At 50.8% G+C, this 24,872-nt stretch overlaps 1 protein-coding gene across 2 annotated transcripts in view; it reads left to right on the forward strand.

The window, feature by feature from the left end:
- Positions 1-22,566, forward strand: part of ZNF777 (zinc finger protein 777) — a 28,501-nt gene extending 5,935 nt beyond the window's left edge. The window contains exons 3-6 of one of the 2 annotated variants that reach the window (XM_013063181.2): positions 636-762; positions 2,889-3,002; positions 17,689-17,940; positions 21,283-22,565. In XM_013063181.2, the coding sequence (XP_012918635.2) occupies positions 636-762; positions 2,889-3,002; positions 17,689-17,940; positions 21,283-22,439 (1,650 nt within the window). In that variant the 3' untranslated portion in view covers positions 22,440-22,565. Of the gene's footprint in view, positions 1-635; positions 763-2,888; positions 3,003-17,688; positions 17,941-21,282 lie in introns of both variants that reach the window. The other variant, XM_045086429.1, reaches the window with a different exon arrangement.
- The last annotated feature ends 2,306 nt before the right edge of the window (positions 22,567-24,872 follow it).

Below are 24,872 nucleotides of genomic sequence, written 5' to 3' on the forward strand. Positions count from 1 at the left end.
AGACCTTGGTGGAAGGTTCTGGGGCTCTGTCCTGCTCCACGTTTTTATCAGTTGACTTAGAAATTATGTTAATGCCAGTAAAAATGTGATTTCAAGAGAAATCCTAAAAAACTAGAGAATAGTTAGGTTTTAATATTATTTTCCCAGAAGATCCTGAACTGGAATGTGGACTGGTTTTCTTTCTGTTCTTCGTGTGTTGTCCCTATACACAGCCTTATGTAGGGACAGAACTTGGACTGCATTCTCTATGCCAGACCTTCTCAAATGTTAGTGTGGCGATCTTACTAAATGCAGAATCTGATTAGTGGGTCTAGATTGGGGCCTGGGGGTCTGCATTTCTAGCAAATTCCCCGGTGTCAATGCTGCTGGTCTGCAGACCATGCTTTGTAGCCGCAAGGATTATCCCATTAGACAGAAAAACAGACCAGACAAAACAAGACCCTTACTCTGTGGGGCCAGGACAGTGGCTGAAGTCAGGCCAGATTTCTAGAGAGGCCTGCGGTGAAGACCCACCCCCGGGAGAAGGACATTGAGCCAGGGCCTGGGGCTGAGAGCTATTTGTTACCTTGGGATTTGGCGGCTGAGGGCCCATGACTGCTGTCCAGGTGGTCCAAGCTGAGTTTGTGTGGTTCCAGGTTCCTGTCACCTTCGATGATGTCGCCGTCCACTTCTCCGAGCAGGAGTGGGGGAACCTGTCCGAGTGGCAGAAAGAGCTCTACAAGAACGTGATGCGGGGCAACTACGAGTCTCTGGTTTCTATGGGTAAGGAGAAGGTGCACCCACGCTGGGGGGCTTCCTGGACACGAGCCTGAGGTTCATTTGGAGACGTGGGGAGTTCTGAGTGCCAGTCCTCCCAATACTCAGAAACAAGAAAAACCGAATTTCAGTTTTTCTAACTGGTTCACGACGAGTTAGCACAAACAGCCCCAGGCACCAGGGTAGCAGAGATGAGGAGAGCGTGTAGACAGAGCACCACTCCACTGAGAAGCCACGGGGACAGGTGGGAAGGAGACAGATGTCAGGGTCCCACCTCTACATTATTTCCTCCTGGCTCTGTACCTATATGTTTAATGAGTCTGTCCAGGAAATTGTTACAAAGCAGAGTGCGAAGGGCTTTATGAGAATCAAGTTACTTAATCCCCACTTCTCCCGAGAGGGCACTGGGACAGGCATGAGCCCTCGCTCCCCTTCGCCCATTCAGGTGACTGAACACTGTCACTGATGGAGAGCCTGCATCCCCCGGGTTCTTATCTCCTCTGTGCAGAGAGGAGGCTGTGACCCGGGGGGTCGATGCTCATGCTGGGTTCCACCAGCAGGTCACAGTCTCACCAAGGACTCTCTTCCCCAGAAGTCTGTGCATTCTTGTTGTTTCCATTAATAAGAGTATTTCAGGAGGAAAACCTGGGAGAATATACTTCATTTTTATACATATTCTTCTGTCTGGTGTGGGGAACTCTTTGTGCATGCAATAAAAGGAAAACATTTACATGTGCAAGTCTACGCTTAGAAACTTGGATTCTTACTAGAATTGTTCATTGAATATCCACATACCTCTCCATTAAGAGAACTTTCTTCTATTTGACTCGTTTTTTCTTTTCTTTTTAAAGTATATGCATAATTGAAATTTCAGTTTATTGAAATTGTTGAAAATTTAACCATTTAGATTTATAGAATAAAGAGCAACCCCCGTGCCCCCCCAGAGGTAACCAGCACAATCCCTTCGGCCTGCGTTGTTTCCCATCCTCAGTTATGCACGTGCAAACACAAGCTTGGGCACAGGCCGCCTGTGGCCTGCACGGATGGGGACCAGTGACTTACTCTATCGAAGGATGGGCCCTAGGCCGCTTTCCACAGTTGCACAGGTAGTCCTATTCAGAAGGATGTGTGGCCCTCCAGGGAGCCGCTGGGCGTCTGACCTTCTCGCTGTGGACAGGGAGTAGGCTGATTGCATCTCCTGCCTGCTGCCGAGTCCGGACTCCGCGTCCCCATGTGTCCATGTGCTCCTGTCTGGGTACCGCCGGAGGACAGCTTCTGAAGAGGGCGTCTCCTGGGCGAAGAGGAGGCCCGCTCACAGTATTGTGGCTACTTCTCCCGAAGGCTGTGACCTTCACGCCCCTGAGCGTGGCAGTGCTGTCTCTGCATGCCGGGGCTCAAACTGATGGCCTTGTTTTAAATAGTCGTCCTTTCTGATGAGTGAAGAATGACACCTCATTATTTTCATATGGGTTTTTTTTTTTTTTTTTTTTTTTTTGATGAGTAGTGAGCTAGTGCATCTTTTCTTGTCTTTACTGGCCATTTGCATTTCTTCTATGAATTACCTCTTTACAGTTGCTTTTTTATCTTGTACGAATCGTGGTGGCTCTTTAGATAGAATAACGGATGTTAACCATTTACAAAGAAGCCATGTGTGGGCGCACACGCGTATGCGTCTCCTCCACGCGTCTCCTCCGCGTGTCTTCATCCGGTAACTTCATTTCCAGAGAGCTTTAAACTTTTTTAAATGTGAGGGACACTATCCGTGCTTAGAGTTTTAGCTTCTGGATTTTTGTCAGGATTCATTTTTTTTACCCTATAAAATTTCAACTCTCTTGTGTGCCTTTGTCATGAAAAGGCATGACATGTCGCCGCCCCGGCCACCAGCGACAGGGTCACTTCCTGCTGGTGTGCACGTGGCTGCTGCCCCCTGCCCCGCACGCGTGCAGGCCCCTCCCACATGCACGCACAGGCCTACACACCGCGGGGGCCTTCAGGAGGAGGGCTGGGAACCGGGCGCATCTCTTTTCCAGCATTGCCACTGACCGCGGGGCTCCTCCTCGTGTCCCACTCACACAGGTGACACCTTTACAACCTCACCACATAGCATGCCTTCTTTCCTTCCTTCTGCCCAGACTATGCAATTTCCAAACCAGACCTCATGTCGCAGATGGAGCGTGGGGAGAGGCCGACCGTGCAGGAGCAGGAGGACTCCGAGGAAGGCGAGACGCCCGCAGATCCCAGTGCTGGTGAGTGGCTCTTGGGTGGCCCAGAGCGCTGCCTTCCAGGTCTTCCAGCCCTCAGGAGGCCCGGCGTGGGGTGTCGCCACCCGCAGCAGACCCCGGAGGGCTGTGTTAGCAGATGTGTGCGGGAAGGAGGCCTGCAGGCGCGAGACCTGCCTGACGCCTCCTTGACCCCCTGCCCCCACCAGTGGCCCAAGTGGCTGGGAAATTAGGGCACCGTTGGGTTCATCATCTTGGGGAGTTTCTGACATGACCAGGTGTCACCCCCACTCTTGGCAGGAAACAAAACCAGAACTGAAAGAAAAGCGGTCACTTGTCAGGGTGCTAGAGATGGTGCCTTGTGGAGCATTCCAGAGAAAGATGCTCACCCCCATCCTGCAGCCGGTCAGTGGAGGGATAGGGACAGACAGACTGGACGGGAGACGTTGTGCGATGTGCAGAATGGTGTGTGGATGGGCTGGTGTGACAGAGGCCGCGGAAAGGCGTGTGTCTCAAGTGTGGACCCTGGCGTCAGATACCTGCGTTTTTGAATCCCGGCTTCTATGCTCACCGGCGGTCTGATTAAGATAACTTGGCCTTTTGGGGAAGCTTATTTTCCCCATCCGTAAAATAGGACGGGTCCTAGTCTCTAGGGCCTGATGGGGTGACTGGGCTGTACTGGCAGCCAGTAAACCCCAGGCGCGGTCATTCTGCGTAGGCGTCGGCCCTCGCCAGCCCCCGTGTCCGTGGCCCACGTGCCTGCCCTGCTGGAGCTCTTGCGGAGCGTGGTCTGTTTGTGGAGCTCCTGCTTTGGAATTGCCTTTGGACTTGAATCATCTACCTTGAAGGTCTGCAGTGGAAGCCAATCCTTGTCCTTCACAGCCAGACATCATGGGTGATCCTGTCTTTGTTAAAAGGATAATCCAGCCGGAGAACTCACCAGAGCCAGAGGCCAGGTCTAGTTACGAAATCATGTCGTTGGTTCTGGGACCTGTCAGCTGGATCCTCACAGGAGGTCCAGCAACATCTAGGGTGAAGTCAGCTCTGGTGACTGAGAGCTGTAAGTGACAGAAGAGACAGAAGCCTCTGGAAAAATAAGTGCCGGCATCCCTCAGAGCAATCCAGTACCCCTCCTTCCTGGAGATTTGCGAGAGATTTAAGTTGAGAGTAGAGGCCAGTCTTGGTTCATTCTGGCAGACAAAAATCAGGATTTAAAAGCAGGTGAGGGGCGCCTGGGTGGCTCAGTGGGTTAAGCCTCTGCCTTCGGCTCAGGTCATGATCTCAGGGTCCTGGGATCAAGCCTTGCATCAGGCTCTCTGCTTGGTGGGGAACCTGCTTCCCTTCCTCTCTCTCTGCCTGCCTCTATGCCTACTTGTGATCTCTCTGTCAGATAAATTAATAAATAAATAATCTTTTAAAAAAATAAAAAATAAAAGCAGGTGAGACTGGGGACTTGGGAACAAAGTATGGTGTGTGTTTAGAAAAAAATAAGTCTGTGTCCACAAGTTTGAGTGGCCACAGACAAAAACAAGGATCACGTGGGAAAAAGAGAGAAATTCAAAGCAGAAGAAGTAAGAACCAGGCCTGGGAGGCAGAGAATGAGAATCTGGGCAAGTGGGTCAGGGTAGATCCCCTAAAATCTGATGTCCCGGTGGGGTTCTGTGGTCTAGGTACTGCTCCGCGCGCATTCTCTCACACACGCTGGGACGACAGCCTCTGTCCCCTGCCCCTGTCTGCTTGTTCACACCCTCATCACAGACGGGCCTCCCACAGAGCAGGGCCAGAATCGAAAGCAAAAAACCTCAGCCCACTGAGGCCGGATTTGTTGTGGTACACGTGCGTCCGCGGCCCGAGCATCACAGAGGCTGCCTTGTGTGGCTGGAATGTGCCATTTGTTCCACGGACCATCCCCAGACGCTTGGAGCCCAGACGGGAGGGAGCACAGGGGAGGGCATGGGAACCCCCGCCACACAGGGCCAGCTGGGGGCTCGCACCTCCGTGTGTGACCAGGGCCCTGGCTGCTGGAGAGCAGGATTGTTCTGTGATCCTGCCCTTAGCAGAGCCTGTTACCAGAGCTCCCACATCTCACCCCTTAGAAGGGGGGCTGCAGAACTGGCTCTGGTGCGATACTGGTGGGGAAAAGCCTAGAAACCTGAGATTTTTCCAGAGTTCCAAGTACACTGAACATGACAATTTTATGAACTGGCTAAGTGAATGTATTCAATAAACCCATTTTTTTATGGTTTGGATCCCTGAGGGCAAAAATGCTTCTGATATCGACCCTGCTCTCAAAACACTCAAGCAGGGGCTCCCATTCATGGCCCTCGAAGGAGGGTAACGAAGGTCTGGGGAAGCCAGCTTCCATTTTTACCTAACAAATTACTGGAGAGTAAAATCAAACCAGAAGGCATGGCTGGAATCCAAGGTCTCAGTCTTTGTGAAAAGCAATTTGATATTTTTTTAGTCTTAAAATATGTTTTAAATATTAAAAATGTTCATATACTTGACCTAAGAATGTCCTTTGCTTTCTGAGAGTCTCTAGCACTAGGAAAATAATCCAAACCGTGGGGGCACCTGGGTGGCTCAGTTGTTAAACGGCTGCCTTTGGCTCGGGTCATGATCCCAGGGTCCTCAGATTGAGCCCCTCTTCGGGCTCCCTGCTCAGTGGGAAGCCTGATTCTCCTTCTCCCACACCCCCTGCTTGAGTTCCCTTTCTTGCTGTGTCTCTTTCTATCAAATAAATAAACAAAATCTTAAAAAAAAAAATCCAAACTGTGGATTAAGATGGACAGATACTATATTACATTATGCAGACTCTCATATAGCCACTGAAATCATCAATGAAGTTTTTATACCCCGTTTCATTTGCATGTTCATTCTTTAGTTCTTGTTTTTGCTTTTAAGATTTTATTTATTAGCAAGCACAAGCAGGGGGAGTGGCAGAGGAAGAAGCAGACTCTCCGCTGAGCTGGGAGCCCGACTCGGGGCTCAATCCCAGGACCCGGAGATCATGACCTAAGCTGAAGGCAGATGCTTATCAACAGAGCCACCCAGGCACCCCTTCAGGGGTTTTTCTGGACCAGGCAGGACGTCAGGAGACTGACAGTAATAACTAACCCCATCCCCCGCCAACCGCACATTAAGGCGGGCAGTGGTGCTGTGAAGGCAAGCATCCGGGCCCTTGAGACCCACAGCATGGACGACTTTCTAGTGGGAACCTAAAGGGCGAGTGGGAGTCCCAGGTGCCTGGAGGAGAATTCACTGGAGGGAAGAAAGTCTGGAAGCGTTAAAAGCCGAGATCTGAGCTAGAGACAGACATTTGGGCATTGGTAGCATAGACCCGGTCTGGAAAGGGAGACCGGAGAGAGCACAGGCCATCCCCTTGGGAGCCCTGACTTTTAGAGCAGATTTGGAATATACTGGTCTGGGTAGGGGCCCAGGCGTTAATGTTCTTTAAAATGGTTCCAGGATGATTCTCACACGCAGCCAAGGCGGAGAACCGCTGTTGAAGGAGTTGGAGAAGGAAGGAGGAGGCAGAGGAACCGGAGGAAATGGAAGGACTGGTCAGAAAGGTGGCAAGACAGGAGGATAGTTGGGGCCCTGGCTGGCTCAGGCGGTAGAGCGCGCGAAGTTAGGGTAGTGCGTCGTGGGGTCTTTCAAGAGAAGAGGGTTTCCAGAAGGAGGGGCTGTGGTCAGCCGTGCTGAATTCCGCGGTGTGGCTTAGTAAGGCAAAGACTGACTCATCCGCGGGTCGTGCAGGTGGGCAGCAACCGTGACCTGGTGGTGTGATGGGGCAGAAGCCCCTCAGAGCGGGCTGAGCGGCCGGGGAGGGGAGGGAGCCAGCACGCATCCTCGCTGTTTCAAGGGTAGCCGTGATCGGGGGGGGCGCACATATGGGCCTGAGCTGGGGGCCGACCTTGTTTGCTTCAGGTGGGCTTTGCTCACGTGACGCTGATGACCAGGATCCGTCGATAGGGGAAGTGACTGCTGGAGAAATGGAAATGTAACTTGAAGTCCGGGATGTAAACAAAAGATAGGGGGAAAAAATTGAATGGAAATGTAACAAAATCATATTTCTTTATGCTTTGTAGAATGTTCTCGAGTAAGTATGTATTACTTATTCAGTAAAAATAATTAAAAAAACACACACATGAAGAAAGACTTCGAGTTAAAGATGGCAGGTTGAACATGTGTTTACTCCTACCTCTCAGAATCCTTCTAAAGCAAGAGCGAAGGGCTTTTAGAAGGAGTGTGCAGGGAGACAACAGCAAGCACATTCTGGAAGCCCTACGAGGAGATGGCTGGGTGATCACTGATTTAGAAAGCTACATCCAAAATTGGGATTGGGGAATGCAGAAGAGAAACTCCGTGTGCACTGCACCCCCATTCCCTACTGCAGACTCGGGAAGGAGCAGGAGCGGAGACCGGAGGTACCTCGGGAAATGGGGCAAAGGTGGGCTTAAAAACAGAAGATGGGGCAGACGCCTTTCACCTCCCTCTACGGCCTCCCTCGGTCCCTCGCCAGCATCTGCCTCTCCCAGCCCTGCTGGACAGCTGCGCCTACTTCTCTGGAGAAGGTGAACAAGACCATGTCTGAAGGCGACACCGGGCCCCTGGAGGGCAGGACACCACGCTGGCTGCAAGGTAGGCAGTGAAGCGTGACATGCAGGTACTGAGATCTCCAGCCTTCCTCCCAACCTGGCTCACAAGTCGTAGCAGACATCCAGGATGAAACCCCCAGGCAGCATACTGGATGCGTTTTGCCTGGAGACTTCGGGGACCAGCCCATGGCATCTACCCAGGAAATGACTCAGCCAAGCCATCCCAGTGGGAAGCCCATCACCAGTAAGCCCTACTTAAAGGCACCAAACTTTTCAATCTCTTTTGAGTGTTCTACTTTTAAATATAAGTAGATAACCATTACTGCAGACATTTGGGGAAAGCCTCTAATATAGAAAGAGCAAAGGAAAAGAAAGCAGAAAAAATAAATTTCAAGGAAACAGAGACTATGCAGAGAGATTTTTAAAACTGGGTTTAAACACATATGTATATATTTGTTTATGTAATATCTATAACATATGTATTTCACATTCCATAAGGAGATAAAAGAAGTGAATACATCCATGACACGACAGTATAATGCTTATTGGGGCACCTTGGTGGCTCAGTGGGTTAAGCATCTGCTTTTGGCTCAGGTCATGATCCCAGGGTCCTGGGATTGAGTCCCGCATCGGGCTCCCTGCTCAGCGGGGCGCCTGCTTCTCCTTCTGTCCCCTGGCTCCCTGCTTTGCCCTCTCTCTCTGTTAAATAAATAAAGAAAATATTTTTTAAGTATGATGCTTATAAAAAAAAGAATAGAAAGGAACTCTGGGAATTTAAAAAGACTACAGATTAAAAACTCCCAGCTAGCAGTGTTAGAAGATAAAGTTGAGCACATGTCCCAGAAAATAGAGCACAAGACAAAAAAGAAAGTAGTGACAGAATTTTAAAAAGTAAAGGATGGAAGTCCAACATCCAGATAATAGGAATATCAACAACCACAAAAGGAAGAAGGGAGAAAAGAAAAGAACAGGAAAGGAAAGGGAAAAAAATAGCAAAAATAGGGAAGAAGGAATTAGCAATGCAGTAATTCAAGGAAAATTCTCAGCACTGAAAGACACGGTTTTCTAGATTGAAAGAGCCCAGCAAATATCCAGAACAGTGGATGAAAACAGACTCGTGCCTTCGATACATCAGCAAGAAATTTCCGGGCAGCTGAGGTCAAAATGATCCCACAAGTCTTCGGAGAGGAAAAAAAAAAGCTCATACAAAGGAACAAGAATTAAAATGGCTTTGGACTTTTCAGTGATATCGGGAAAGGACAGTAGAGCAATACCTTTAAAATTCTCTAAAATTTCAAAATTGGAAAATATTTTCCAACCATTCTAGAGTTTTATATCGGCCAGATGATTCGAATTAAATGTGAGAGATGAAATCAAGACATTTTCAAGGTCGTCTCCTGTGCACCCTTCCTCCAACTGGGGGAGGCAAGTTGCTTACACAAAGAAAGATGTGTTGGGAGTTCTAGCAGAAGTGAGGCGAGGGGGGTGGTCCCAAGGGGGATCGCAAGAAGACAGCTGTGCACCTGGAGGCAACCAGTCCACACTGGGGCACATCAGGAGGTTGTAGAAAATTGTTCTCCCAAGTCGATGAAACTGAGAAATACCCATTATGTCCGAATGCTTTGAGGAGAGACAGAAGAGATGGGGGAGTTTGAAGCTGACTTAAGGAAATTCGTAAGCTGAGCCAAGGAAAGAATTGTGAGCTCCAGCGAAAGCAAAAGACATAGAAAATAGCTATGGTATACTCCATGGTCCAATGTTTTATAACATTTATGTGATCTAATAATGTAAATGCCCGAAATTCCTCCAAGCGGACTTGCAAACTAAAATGGAAGGCTCGGGGATTCGGAAGAGATTCGCCTGGACGGGGAGAGAGGGCCTCCTGTCCAGCTCTTGGAAGCCGACAGGTGATGTTTACCCTGAAAATTCGAGGGACTTTTCGAATACATCCACGACACAAAAGTATGATGCTTCCGGGGGCACCTGGGTGGTTCAGTGGGTTAAGCATCTGCCTTGGGCTCAGGTCATGATTCTAGGTCCTGGGATCGAGCCCCACTTCAGGCTCCCTGCTCAGCGGGGAGCCTGCTTCTCCCTCTGCTCCTCCGCCTGTGCACAAGCACATGTTTGCTCTCGCGCGTACTCTGACGAATAAAATCTTTGAAAAAGGAAAGAAAGATAATTCAAGGAGTAGCAAGAGGAGTGTTCCTTAGAGTTATGAAGGGGATAACAGAAGAGTCAGCCGGAGGGATTGGAAGTGTTGCTCTGGGGAAGTGCGGCTGGGCGTGGAGGAGAACTTTCTAAAAACAAGTGCTGAAAATTGTTAAAGCTTTGGTAACGTTAAAAAAACTTCATGTGGGGCGTCTGGGTGGCTCAGTGGGTTAAGCGTCTGCCTTCAGCTCAGGTCATGATCCCAGAGCCCCCTGTTGGGCTCCCTGCTCTGTGGGGAGTCTGCTTCTCCTTCTGTGAGCTCGCTCTCTCTCTCAAATAAATAAAATCTTAAAGAATTTTTTTTAAACTTCATGTAAAAACAGTATCATGGATGTTAACGACAGAGTAAAGTTTCTGTGTCAAGGTTCACTTTCACATTTATCCCTAAGAGGAGGATTAGCTTTGTGACCTAAACCTGAAAATGATAAAATAAATCCAAGGAGACCACAGCAGGCTTAAAGTGATGTCACAAAAGGAGTTCCTCCGTACTAATGTCACAGTTCTTCTGTAAATCTAGAAATATCTCAAAATAAATGTTTATTTTAAAAAATTTTTAAAAATAAAAATCAAAACAAGTTTTGAGAAACTAACCCTCAACATGTGTGCATGTGTAACTTTTTAAAGAGTTTATTTGTTTATTTCAGAGAGAGAGAGAGAGAGATCACGAGCAGGGGGAGGGACAGAGCCAAAGTCTCAAGCCCATAATTGGAAGGAATTCAGTGAAGAGAATAATGCGACGCTTTCCCTCTCTGCATTGATTCCTTCTGAATTATGCTGATGAAACTTCAGAGACTTACTGGAAAGTAAAAACCGTGTTGCCACATTAACCTTCTTCACCAGCTCAAAACAGAGAAATGATGGTCGACATTGGCTTTCCAGCATCTTTATGGCTGCGCTTTGTTAGATTTTTAAAGTTTTTGGCATATCCTTAAAGTCTTTCTTAATGCATTTAAAAATTTTTTTTTTCTTTATTTTTTTAAAGTTCATTTATTTAAGTAATCTCTGCACTCAACCTGGGGCTCGAACTCAGGACCCAGAGATCAAGAGTCACACGCTCTTTGGACTGAGCCAGCCCGGTGCCCCGATTTTTAAAATGTTTTTTAAAAAGGTATGTGGGGACGCCTGCATGGCTTGTTGGTTAAGCATCTGCTTTTGGCTCAGGTCATGATCCCAGAGTCCTGGGACTTGAGCCCCTAGTCAGGCTCCTGCTCACTGCGGAGTTTGCTTGAGACTCTCCATCTGTCTCTCCCCCTGCTCTCTCCGTCTCTCAAATAATAAATCAGATCTTCAAAACAAAACAAAACAAAAAACAAATAGACTTTCTGGGTCCAAGGATAGACCCATTTAAAAATTTGATATTTATTTTAAAATGTCCCTCAAAACATGGGCGCCTGGGTGGCTCAGTGAGTTAAGCCGCTGCCTTCATGCTCAGGTCATGATCCCAGTGTCCTGGGATCGAGTCCCACATTGGGCTCCTTACTCATCGGGGAGCCTGCTTCTCCCTCTGCCTCTCCCTACCACTTCGCCTGCTTGTGCACTCTCTCTCTCTGACAAATAAATAAATAAAATCTTTTAAAAAAAAGATATTAAAAAAAAATGTCCCTCAAAGCAGTTGTGCTAATTACTACACCTCCGGTTTGTACACAGACGTGAGACTGCCTCTCTCCCCATACCCGGGCCCGTAGTGGGTTTTATTTATCTTGTTATTATTTGCCATGGTGATGGGTAGAAAAGATAGTATTTTGATGCTTTCACTCAACTTCTATTGCGCCTATTTTCATACCTTTATTGATAAGAAGGATGTCTTATCTTAGGAATGATCTTCTGGTCATGGTCCTTTTGGATTATCCATCATTTTATCATCGATCTGTAAAAGCTTTTTAAAAGTTAAGGATATTGGGCACCTGCGTGGCTCAGTTGCTTAAGCGTCTGGCTTCATCTCAGGTCCTGGGACACGAGTGGGTGTGCACTTGCTCGCTCTCTTGCAGAAATAAAATGTCTTAAAAAATTTTTTTTAGGGCGCCTGGGTGGCTTAATGGGTTAACCCGCTGCCTTCGGCTCAGGTCATGATCTCAGGGTCCCGGGATCGAGTTCCGCATCGGGCTCTCTGCTCAGCAGGGAGCCTGCTTCCCTCTCTCTCTCTCTGCCTGCCTCTCCATCTACTTGTGATTTCTCTCTGTCAAATAAATAAAATCTTTAAAAAAAAAATTTTTTTTTAAGTTATCCCATGCATGCAGATATAGTTATTTATTAGTTTATTTGAGAAAGAGACCGCGTGAACAGGGTGGAGAGGGAGAAGCGGGCTCCCTGCTCTGATGCCAGCTCCATCCTCGGACCCTGGGGTCATGACCCGAGCAAAAGGCAGACGCTTAACCGACTGAGCCACTCAGGTGCCCCTGTGTTTTGAATATATGGTTTACCTTTGTATTTAGTATTTGTGTGTGTGTGTGTGGAATGGATATTTTGAATTTTTGTATGTTCAGATTTTATCAGTTTTAAGTTTCTATGTATTCATATTTACCCATAACTAGCTTTATGGCATCTGGGTTTCATATTAAGTATAGAAATACTTAACTTAGCCCTTTTTATTCAGTAAACATGATTACAGGTCTTGGGCCTATGAGCTTTTTAAAAAGTCTAAAAATACTTGAAATCTGAAATAAAATATTTCTTGCTCCAGAAAACAAAAAGAAAATTCCAAAAGGCAAATAGTCAAGTATTTTTACTAAGTGTCTGGAAATAGAACATTATATCAGCTTCATTAACTATTAAATGTAGTGCTCACAAACACATGATACATTTGGAAATAATTCGTAGGGTTGATTTTTTTCTTTATTTCCCATCTTGCAAGTGTTCTCAGGAATAAATGTAGTTACAGAGATCACAAACCAAGCACCAATTAGATCAGTTCCTTATCACCAAACAACGTCAAGGCAAAGCTACAGAAATTCTTCCCAAAAAAATGTACACCTGAAAATGAGAGTTGGTATGTGTTGGGCACCTATGACGTCTGCTGTGACCAACCAGAAGCTTCCAGAAGGAGGATCTAGAGTCCCGGGGGCTGGGAATAGCCCGTTCCTCAGTTCATGGTCGTAAAGAAATAGGAGAGAAACTGGTTTTTCCCTGACACTAGGATGAGTTTATTATTTGCGTCTAAAGTTTTGTTTCACCAGTGATTTACTTTGACGTGACGCCAGTTGTCGCCCCTCCCTCCTTCATTCCCACCCCCTTTATTGACAACTTTTCCCCAGTGGCTTGAAGTTCTACCTTTGATCATAAAGGTAGAAGACACAAGATATGTGTCTTTAATTTTTTTCTTAATGGGAGAACACATCGCTGCTTAGAAGTGCAGTCAGGGTGTCAGTACTCTTTCAAAAGTTGTGTGGGGTGGGGAAACCTTTTTGGTGGGAGACCACTGGCTTCCCTGCTGTCTAACAAATGGAGGAGAGGCTTGCAGATGAGTAAATGCAGCACCTTGCAAGGGGAGGGAAAAGTAAACACCATGGAGAGGGGCACCGTTCCGTGCAGCTGAGAGCATCGTAAGAGGTTTGGCCGATAAGGTCTTGAAGTCGGGGCGGGTCCTGGAAGGCAGCAGTCTCGAGCTGGAGTACCAATGCCCCTAGAGGCGCACGGAGACTTCCCAAGAGGGACATGACATAGATGGCTTTGATGGTTCAGTAAGTCCTTAGTTGATCTGTTCTCATTCATAAAACTCCTCAGTGAGGGCACACAACACATGCAGCTCGTCCTCATCAGCCGCACCCCTCCCCGGTCCCCATCTTACCAGGGAGTAGTTCTCCGATCTATAAAAAGCCGTCTGGGTTATGGAGACAGTCCAGACCGTAGGGGCACGTGACCACAAACGTAGCGCCCTGGGGCCTGGATGGCAAGTTCTTTTTTTTTTTTTTTTCAAGATTTTATTTATTTGACAGAGAGAGATCACAAGTAGGCAGCGAGGGGGCAGTGGGAAGCAGGCTCCCCGCTGAGCAGAGAGCCCGATGTGGGACTCGATCCCAGGACCCTGAAACCATGACCTGAGCCGAAGGCAGAGGTTTAACCCACTGAGCCACCCAGGCACCTCTGGATGGCGAATTCTTTTGCAAGTTAGATCCCTTGCAATACTTTGCTTTTAACAAAATTGAAAGAGAACCTAATTAAGTTGTCAGCTAATAGGTCATTAGAAACAATTTTTGATGCTGTGTTAACCATGTGCTTTCATAGCATTATAATTCAGAGCAAATTCAGAGAATCAAGTGACGATTCCACAACAGAGCCCCTGCCAGCCCATCTATATGTCTATGTAAATGAGCTTTGCCAATGCTTGTGTTCATGAAAATGAAAAATAGGAACAGATTGGATTCTGAACTCTTGTCTCAATCATGTGATAAGAATATTCATTCTCAGATAAGCAAACTAATTAGGGGACAAAAAATTCCTCTCCATCCTCATAAGAGCTGTTTCCAACAAGTTTTTAGTTTTCTATCTTGAGTATCTGTGTATCATTATATACTACTAATAACGAAGGATAACTTAAGACAGGAAAACAGTCAACACTTAGAGCCCCATGGTTATTAGAAATGAAAGCAAAATTAATCTTTCAATTTACATACACATTTTTGCAGCAGAGTGGTAGACCAGGAGACCAGTAAAAGGCTTCTCAGCATAAAAAGATGTTCTATTGGGATAAAATTCTGTGGGCAAAGTGGAAATGGAAATAGAAGTTCAAGGTGAAAAGGAATGATAGAAAAATTCCAACTATCAAAGAAGAACTTGTTCATGTAGGTTTTAAGTGAATAATAGAGGGTCGAAAATTGCCGCTGTTCTCAGATCCTACTGGTGACATTCAAGAGTGATGGAAGTTTATTTCAAACCCTCAATATTTATAGTACGCCAGAAAAGATATCTTTTGCAGTTACTGAAGCGTTTTATATGTTTATTCAAAAAAGTGCGAAGGGGTGCTTCGTGTTTGAAAACCGCTTTAGAGGGGGAAGGCAAGCAAAATGTCTTCAGGAGTTTGTGAAGCGAGGGAAGGCATTTTTATGATGCTGGGGTCCCGGTTGTGCTGGTGGCTGTAGGGATTGCAGAGCGAGAAGCGGGCACTGCAGGGGGAGCGCGATGGCCCCAGGAACGGGGCGGGCTAAGGCAGTGAGCAGAGGCGTCCCCGCCCCCGCCCCGCCACCATGGTGCCTCCCCAGGTGGGAGAGAAAAGGGGAGTCAGCGGGGTGACTTGGAGCTGGAGCAGGAGTGAACAGGGATGGAGGGAGGGTGACCTCATCTTCTTGTGAGACCGAGAATAGGAGGAAGAGGTTTCAGAAACTTGGTTGTAGGGAAAGGCAGGCAGGGTCCGGGTTTAAGGCTGTGGCCGAGGCGACGGGACCGTCCAGCTGCTTTATATTTTGCTGCTCCCCGTGGCCGGCAGGAGATTGGGTGGCAGGTCCGAGGAGAGTGAAAGGATTGCTGGGCACCAAGGAGAGCCCAGTTCGGGTCCTGTGGCATCAGCTGCCCGCCTGCTGCGTGGGTCTGGTTTCCCGGCTTCTAGCTTGGGGATCACGAGTGGGCATGGCTGAGAGCGGGCAGGCTTTCCGTGGGCACGGACGGTTGGGTTAGTTTCCGAGGTTTCTGGTGTCTTTCCTCTTTCCACAGTACTTACCACCTTCGGACACCCCCATACAATGTATGAATTCGGTTTATTGCCTTGGGTAAGGTGTATGAGGGTGGGGAGCTCTCTTATGTGCACCGGTGTCTTCCACGTCATTAGAAGACCCCGTCGCACATCGTTGGTGCTCAGTAAGTAACCGGTGCTTCAGTGAATTCAGTAAAGGAATAAATGCGTCTGCTGATGGGCTACACGTTTATAATTTCCTTCATTAACAAAGTGATTTTTCAGGGCACCTGGGTGGCTCAGTGGGTTGGGCCTCTGCCTTGGTCTCGGGTCATGATCTCAGGGTCCTGGGATCGAGCCCCACATCAGGCTCTCTTCTCAGCAGGGAGCCTGCTTCCCCCTCTCTCTCTGCCTGCCTCTCTGCCTACTTGTGATCTCTGCCTGTCAAATAAATAAATAAAATCTTTAAAAACAAAACAAAAAAGTGATTTTCAAGCTGTGAGGGAGTTTCTGCTGGCACAGCTCTCTCCACGGGGAAGAAAGTAAAGCTTAACCCCTACCTCACACTCCACACAAAATAAAAATAAATTTCAGATGGAGCAAAAGCCTTAATGTATATAATAAAGCAATAAAAAGCTTGAGACACACTCCAGGAGACCCTGTGAACCTTCCAGGAGCAGAGGAGACCCTCTTAACGAAGAAAACCCAGAAGCCATAAAAGACAGACAGACATGTGTGACCACGGGAAGACTTGAAGAAAGTAGTCTGATAAGAGATGGCTCAGAGTCAACAGACAGATGCTAGATTTGGGGACTGTTTGAAATGCTGATAAGAGAAAACGGGTTATCTTTAGCACAGGAACCAAAGAACTCTCACCAGTTGACGAGAACAGAACACAGTTGATATGGAATCGTCTTGAAAAGGCCAACAAGGAAAAGAAACAATATCCGATGACCCTCATCAGGAAAGTGGGATTGAAGTATCAGAAAATTACCAACGTACACCCGTCTGACTGAGGAAAATATGAAAGAGCAGTGGCGTCTGTCCCCAGCAGGGAGGCGGGGAGGAGGCTGGGCTCCCGCCGGGCTGGTGGAACCATGGATTGTCGCAGCCTTGTTCAAGAGCGGTTCGTGACATCTGTCAGATTAAAAATAACCACACCTTTGACTCTACGGCCCCACTCCCGGGACTCGCATGGAAATCTAAACCCCTGTTTCATAGTGAGACATGCAAATCCACCTGTGATCGCGGGATAGTTCAGCATGCGAAGGGCCGGAACAAAACAGCGCCGGTGCCTCCGGAGCGGACGGCGGGACGCGCTGCCGGCCTCACCGCGGGCGGCGGACAGCACTGGGGAGGAAGGCGGTGGCCTCCAGAATTGCTTTGCAGCGATTTCTACAAGACAGCTAAGTGAGGAAGTGGAGGGAGAGAACTGTGTAGGTGCCCATTTTTTAAAAACTAATAATGGCCAGAAGAGAAAAACAGATAGACATAAATGTTTGCCATAAATCCCTAGAAAAGTGCAGAGGAAAATGCTAGGTTGCTGGCAGGGCTGGCCTGGGCAGGTCGCAGCTGTGAAACGGGAAGGGAGGGGAAGAGGAGGCCGAGCGAAAGAGAAAACATGCCGCGCTCAAAGATTACATGCGAAGTCCCATTTATGTCAAATGATGCCCGTGTGTGTTGACATGAGAAGTTACCTGCAGACCTCTGGGCAAATTAAAAAAAAAAAAAAAAAAAAAAGGGCAACGTGTGTAATCAGAGGCTGTTTTAAAACAAAGCTGAGAGCTCCAAGTGCGTGCGTGTGTGTGTGTGTGTGCGTGTGTGCGTGTGCGTGCGTGCTTGTAACTGTGAGCTGGGAAGGCATTCGGGGGTGTCGGGCCTGTCTGAATCGGACCCCAGGGGCCTGGGCTAGGAAGGTGGGCAGGGTGAGGAGGTGACTAGCCTTTTCATTATTCACCTGGACCGTGAGGGGGGGAAACTGCTGACTTTGACTGGCCTGACCCAGGAAACGGAATTAAGATTCCGTTTGTTCAAAAAAACAAACAAAAAAAACCCCTGATAATACTGTTGTTAAAGTTGTAGGGGTCATGGAATACAAGCTCCACATCTATTTTCACTTTACTCCAGTTTGTACTGATGTACAAGAAACCTGTGTCTGCTCACTCGACCCCGCATTACAGTTCTCCTGGTCTCTAAAATGAGAATTTTTGAGATGTAAATCCTATGCTGCAGAAACCTCGTGCAATGAACGTGTTCTGGGTTTTTCTGCCCTCTCCCCCTCCCCACCCCCCCGCCTCTGCAGCACACGATGGGATCGTGATCAAGATCGAGGTGCAAACCAACGACGAGGGCTCCGAGAGTCTGGAGACGCCGGAGCCCCTGATGGGGCAGGTGGAAGAGCACGGCTTCCAGGACTCGGAGCTGGGTGACCCGTGCGGAGAGCAGCCGGACCTGGACATGCAGGAACAGGAGAACGCGCTGGAGGAGTCCACGGAAGGCTCCAGTGAGTTCAGCGAGCTCAAACAGATGCTGGTGCAGCAGAGAAACTGCGCAGGTCAGTTGGCGGTGGTGCAGGCTGTGGGGGGAGCTGCTACCATGAGGCCTGCAGACAGGCCCTGCCTTGTGGGAAAGCTGGGCTTCCCTTCAGACAGGGTCGTTTGACCTTGACGGATAGACAGGTATGACAGCCCCGGGCACGGCCTTGGGGGCGGGTTTCCTGCCTCCAGATTTATAAGAGTCTGTCTCCGGGCTTGGAAGAAGGTATTACAGCCAAAGACGAAGTCAGATGCAGACCCAAAGGGGTCTCCGAGATCACCTCTCCAGCTCCCCCCTTCTATAGGCAGAGAAGATCAGACAAATTGCCCAAGGTCATGCCATCATGGTGAGGCTAGAACTTCCATTTTTGCTATGTTCTTTTTTTTTTTTTAAGATTTTTATTTATTTATTTGAGAGAGAGAGATCACAAGTAGGCAGAGAGGCAGGCACGGGGGTGGGGCAGGGGGAAGCAGGCTCCCTGCTGAGCAGAGAGCTTGATTCGGGGCTTGATCCTCGAACCCTGAGATCATGACCTGAGCCAAAGGCAGAGGCTTAACCCACTGAGCCACCCAGGCGCCCCTCTGCTATGTTCTTGATAGTTCTTAGGTCACATTAGAAGTCCCAGTAACCCAGAGAGCTCAGCCCTAGTCAGGAATGTGTTTTAAAATAACAGACTGTATGGTCTCTTCCTGGTACGATCTGGCCATCACTCATGTTTAATTATAAAATCTCTGGGTCACCCTCCTGCATACTTTCGGCCCTGTGTGTGTTCAAGAACAGTGAGGAAGTAGGCTCTCAGCGGCCTAACCTCAGGACATCTTTTGTGGCTGATTGACGCTGAACAGTCCTTTCCGTCCTGAGAAAAGCCCGATCTGGTCATCACAGCGTACTTTTCATACACAGCATGAAATTCAGTGAGCTGCCGTTCATTCAGGGGCTTTCGGGTATAGTCATACGTGAAATCAGCCTGACGCTTTCCTGACTCACCCCCATCTAGTTTTGGAAATAAGATAATACTCAACTTATATGAAGGTGAACTGGGAAGCTTTTTCTCTTTTTCTATATTCTAAAAATAATGTGTAAGATAGGAATTAAGTGAATTCTACCAAATTTTTAAGGAACACACTTCACTTAGGTTTTGGGTTTTTTTTTTTAGATGTTTTCTTTACGTGCCAAAAAGCCATTAATTATCATAGCAGTTTTGATACTATACTATTGATCATAGAAATGTATCCACACCCATTTTATTTAATAGGTTTTTAAAAGTATGGTGCTGATTATTGGTTGTTGGGGTTTTTTTGTTTGTTTTTGAGACTTTATTTAACACAGAGGAACATAAGCAGGGGGAAATGGGAGAGGGAGAAGCAGTCTTCCTGCTGAGCAGGGAGCCTGATACGGGGCTCGATCCCAGGATCCTGGGATCATGACCTGAGCCAAAGGCAGACGCTTAAGCGACTGAGCCACCCAGGTGCCTCAGTGCTGATGACTTTTTACATTTTTTCATTTTGCCTGTAGAGAATTCCTTTGCAGGTGGCCTTTCTGCACTTCATAAGATATCACAGACGTCTTGCTTGGTCAAAGGTGTGGATCTAACCCCTTGCTTCTGAATAACCTCATGATACCCCCAAAAGCATTTTAATCCACAGGCTGTCTCTGTAAAACAGGGGAAGGTGCAGGGCACATTGTGAGGCTGAGCTGCGGCGAGGCCTCAAGTAGAAATGTCAGCCTGCCCTCTGGGCCTTCATTCCAGTGGGACCTCAGGAAAGTTCGCACGGTACTTGGTGGGATTTTGCATCCTGGATTGCGTCCCTTGCTGAGAATCCTAACAGGGCCCAGGCAATGCTGGCCGTGATGAGAGGCCTGAGCTGGGACTGGCACATCTGTGTCCTAACTGTGACCCTACTGTTTCTTGGGTTCCGAGGAGCAAGAGGAAGTCCCAAGGCCCAGTGGTCACTACCGGCTACTTTGTAAGACCTGGGCCAGCACACCACCAGTTTGTTTCCCTGGCAATTGAGGGGACAGACTAGATGGTCCCTAAGTTAGAAGCTCTGCAGAGGTCTGGCTTTACTTACTTCATTTGGAATAATCACTAGGTATCTCTGGGCTTGGAGGCCCCGTGTCTGTGAAATGGGGCTAATCCTTGCTTGGCTTATCCCATAAGAGATTGTGAATAAAACAACAAGCTCTCAGGCGAGACCTGGAAAAGTTCTCGTTCGTTTGCTGTTAAGAATTCTGCAAAAGCAGACTGTAACAGCAGCTTCCATCTGACAGGGGCTCAGAGAAGGGAGTGCCTTTCTCGTGTCACACAGTAGCTAAAAACAGAGCTCTTGAAGTAGCCCTGTTTAGGGAGTGCAGAAGTACAAGGCATTTAAGAAAATGCAAACAGAAGTCAGAGGGCACTTCTTTTCTCTAGGGCTAACATTCTCGGGGAACACTAGAACACCATGTAGAACAGCTAACATCTTGGGCCCTGAAGGGCCAGCCCAGAGGACGGAGAGCCGGGGAGGAGGAGGACATCCTATAGTTGTGTTCAGGGAACCCTTCCTGGGTGGGAGGGACCACACACCGGAGGCTGGGGGAAAGGCAGGAGAAACCTTGGCCCTAGCCTCAGACTTGGTAGGGTCACAGCAGGTGACCACCTGTGTGGGTGTCGTGCTGCAGGTGAGGCCAAGGCCCTAAGCCCTGGGCAAGCACCCCAGTGAGTGCCGATGGCCGGGGAGTGGTTGAGGGCTGCACTTTGGGACGGTCACGGGAGATTTAAGGGCAGAGCCGGAACTGGAGCTGGGTGGTATGTGGCCTGTGTGATTTGGAGGCAGGGAGAGGAGGGGGAGACTGCTGGAGGAGGGGGAGTACAGACACCTGGGGAGAAACCCGCAGGTGCCTTCTGGAAAGCCACAGACCCGTGAAGCTGCCGGATTTGGGGTAGAGGAGGCCTTAGAGCCTGAGGAGTCAGCCCTCCAGTAGCTCCAGTGGAAAAGGGAGGGTCCGTGTCAGGTGGTAACTGGTAGGCACCCTGGGCCCGAGTGCCCCCCGGGGGGGGGGGGGCCGATGTGGGCAGCTGCTCACCCGCCACCCGCTCCGGAACGTGAGGACAGGCAGGGCCGCCTGCCCCTTCTGAGCTGCACAGGGTTCCCCGAGAGGGTTCCTTCCTGAACCGAGCCCAAGGCCCGCGCGGTAACACCTCCAGCACCGGGGAAGTGGGGACCGCAGGCAGCGGGGAGCGGAGGGGAGGGTTTTCCCACAAGGGGCCGGGAATGTGCGGGGGCGCCAAGGCGAGGCCACCGCAACTGCCTCCGTCCCGGGTGCAGGCCCCCGGGCCGCCGCTGACGTGTGTCCTTCTCTCTCCCTGTCCCTGGAGCAGAGGGGATCGTGATCAAAACCGAGGAGCAGGAGGAGGAGGAGGAAGAGGAGGAGGAGGACGAGCTGCCGCAGCACCTGCAGGCCCTGGGGCCGCTGTCCGGGCGCTACGAGGCCGCCATGTACCAGACGCCCCTGCCCGGGGAGCTGTCCCCCGAGGGCGAGGAGAGCCCCCCGCCGCTGCAGCTGGGCAAGCCGGCGGGGAAGCGGCTGGCGCCACCGGCGCACGGGGAGCGGCACCTGGGCGACAGCCGCGGCCCGTCGAGCCAGCAGCAGCGGAACCGGCGCGGCGAGCGGCCCTTCACGTGCATGGAGTGCGGCAAGAGCTTCCGCCTCAAGATCAACCTCATCATCCACCAGCGCAACCACATCAAGGAGGGGCCGTACGAGTGCGCCGAGTGCGAGATCAGCTTCCGCCACAAGCAGCAGCTCACGCTGCACCAGCGCATCCACCGCGTCCGCGGCGGCTACGCGTCCCCCGAGCGCGCGCCCGGCTTCGCCCCCAAGCACGCGCTCAAGCCGCGCCCCAAGTCGCCCAGCTCGGGCAGCGGCGGCGGCGGCCCCAAGCCCTACAAGTGCCCCGAGTGCGACAGCAGCTTCAGCCACAAGTCGAGCCTGACCAAGCACCAGATCACGCACACGGGCGAGCGGCCCTACACGTGCCCCGAGTGCAAGAAGAGCTTCCGCCTGCACATCAGCCTGGTGATCCACCAGCGCGTGCACGCGGGCAAGCACGAGGTCTCCTTCATCTGCAGCCTGTGCGGCAAGAGCTTCAGCCGCCCGTCGCACCTGCTGCGCCACCAGCGGACTCACACGGGCGAGCGGCCCTTCAAGTGCCCCGAGTGCGAGAAGAGCTTCAGCGAGAAGTCCAAGCTCACCAACCACTGCCGCGTGCACTCGCGGGAGCGCCCGCACGCCTGCCCCGAGTGCGGCAAGAGCTTCATCCGCAAGCACCACCTGCTCGAGCACCGGCGCATCCACACGGGCGAGCGGCCCTACCACTGCGCCGAGTGCGGCAAGCGCTTCACGCAGAAGCACCACCTGCTGGAGCACCAGCGCGCGCACACGGGCGAGCGGCCCTACCCCTGCACGCACTGCGCCAAGTGCTTCCGCTACAAGCAGTCGCTCAAGTACCACCTGCGGACCCACACGGGCGAGTGAGCGCGCCCGCAGCCCCCGCCGCCGCTGCCCGGCCCGCCCCGGACACCTGCCGGCCGCCGCGAGGCCCCAGCCGGGCGGGCGGGGCCGGGGCGCCCCCAGCCCCTTTGCTGTGAGCCCCCCTCCCCTCCTTTCGTCCCTCCTCCCAAGGACACCGGGGTAGTGAGACCAGGTCGCTTGCTGCCGTGTTTACCCGGGTGGGGGGAGTGCGCGGACCTGGGGAACCCCTTCGGGCTGTTAATTTCCTTGACAATAAAATGGATGAAACCAATCAGCACGGGGGGAGTGATTTGGCCGCCGGCCACTCGGAGGGGCGGTGCAGGGCCACTTAGTTGGGGACTAGAACTTTATAATTACCTTTTGGATACTGTGGTTCTATTTGATAATAATAGAGTAATTTTTAAAAGACGAGCGTTTCCTGTTTGCCGTTTTTGTTTGGTTTTGAAGGGGAGGGCTTAAGAAGGTGGCCGAGGGACCTGTGCCTAGTGTCGCTTGCCAGGTTCCCTTGGGCCCCTCTTGGCTCTTCCCCGTGTTGGGCGGTGGTGCGGGCGCAGATCCCACAGATTATAAAGTCAAGGAGGAGACGGGGCTGCCGAGCTTGAGGTAGTGAATGGGTGTACGGAAGGGCTGCCCCTGCTGGCTCCCGCAAGGACTGGGGGGTCGGGGGGTTAAGGGGGAGCAGGGTGCGCAGTTGATGATGGTCGATGGTAGGGGAGGTTTGGAATGCGCTGGGGAGACAGTTACACGGTTCAACTACAAAAGCTACGTGCCTCCCCCAGGGCCAGGCCAACTTCCCTGACAGCTCCGAATGCAGCTCAGGGCACAGTGGCATGGCCCGTTGTGCAGGGGGGCACAAGCAGGGGTGGGGGAGGGGTGCGGCGGCCCCTGGTGCCAGTCGTTGGGGAAACCACAAAAGGCTCCAGTGGGACCTTTTTTTATGTGTATGTTGTACCAAAGCTACCCTCTTTGGAGTTGTCAAATGCGCAGATGCACCCTGGGTCTAGGGACTGGTTCCTGTCCAGTGGCCCTCCAGTGAGGCCTAGAAAGAGAAACCGAGGGCACGTGACACTGGCCGCAGAGGGACTCACCCTCACCCTGCTTCTGGGCTCCACTGTGACCTAGAGAGAATTCGGGCCATCGGGAGGGACAAATCCTGGAGGCCCACGGAGGGCCGGGCTCAGCCTCCTCGGCCTGGGGAGGCCAGACTTGGGCCGAAAACAGGGAGAAGAGCTGGAGAGACAGGGACACTGGAGGGAGGAAGATTAAGTCAGGAGTCAGAGGGCGGAGAGGAGTGGACAGCGTAATTACGGAGTTCAGAAAAGAATTCACGAGCGAAGGTGCCATATTTTTGACTCGGAAGAGACCAAGAGGTCACCAACCACCTCCTTCAGAGAGACGCACAGAGAGGTGACGTGATGCTCGAGGTGTCACATTTGAAAGGATGGGACTTCGCTGTTCCCTGAAAATTGTCTGCCAGGCTGGTAGGCAGAGCAAGCAGCGGGAGGAGGGGCGGGCCGGGGCCGGGACGAAGCGCTGGCAAGGCTGGTCTGGGTCCCGGGCTGCAGAACCTGGCCCAGGGCCAGGGTGGCACCGTGCGCAGTAAACCAGAGGTGCCAAGAGCGGGACCGGTGCTCTGCCCACCACCGGAGGAAGAGCCTGGAGACGTCAGAACCCCTTCTTGGGGGAGTGGGGTGTCAGAGTGGATCCTGTGGGCTGGGGAGGATCCCAAAGATGGAGAAGATGGGCCAGGCCTTGTCCGTGCAGGGATTCTTAAAGGGGGGGGGGGCATGTGGAAAGTGGGCTCCGTGGGCTCCTGTGTGAAGAAGCAGTAACTAATGACACCCGCAGAACTGGAGAAAGGGTTTATGTAGAAAACCAAGGTCAAGGAGGTTGGCTTGAGGCCAACTCGGCGTGCCCAGAGGGTCTTGGATCTGGGATCTCCCACGACTATAGAGTTTGGTTTAAGCGTGTGCGGGAAACCCCTGTGGAGCAGGGAAGAGGCGTGAGGCAGCTGGGGCCCGGAGACTGAGGCCGACGGGCCGGAAACCGGCTGTGGTCTGCCGTCGGGGTGAGCCGGTGCGATGGGCAGGCCACAGAGCGTGGAGCCGGTGGCTGGAGGTTGCAGGGATGACAGAGGAAATGGTCCTTGGCCACACCGGCGCGTCGAAGGCCCGGAAGAGATGTCAGCAGAGGTATCTGGAGATACTTGGTGGATGGCCACTGCTGCCCAAACCTCTGCTAGTCCAGGAATTTGAGGACCAGAGGGTACTGGAGATGTTTAGACGAGAAGGAGACCACAGCGATCTGGGGAGGTCACAGTGACTTTGTTATACATGTTTACCAGGACATCCGTGGGCCATCGTGGCTCACGTAGGAATGGTGAGCCTTTCTTTTCCTAGGAAATCTGGTTGTAAAGGGTTAAATACAGTCAGAGAC

Source organism: Mustela putorius, unplaced genomic scaffold (assembly GCF_011764305.1).
Source record: "Mustela putorius furo isolate JIRA1106 unplaced genomic scaffold, ASM1176430v1.1 tig00000929_pilon_pilon_pilon, whole genome shotgun sequence".
Lineage (NCBI taxonomy): Eukaryota > Metazoa > Chordata > Mammalia > Carnivora > Mustelidae > Mustela > Mustela putorius.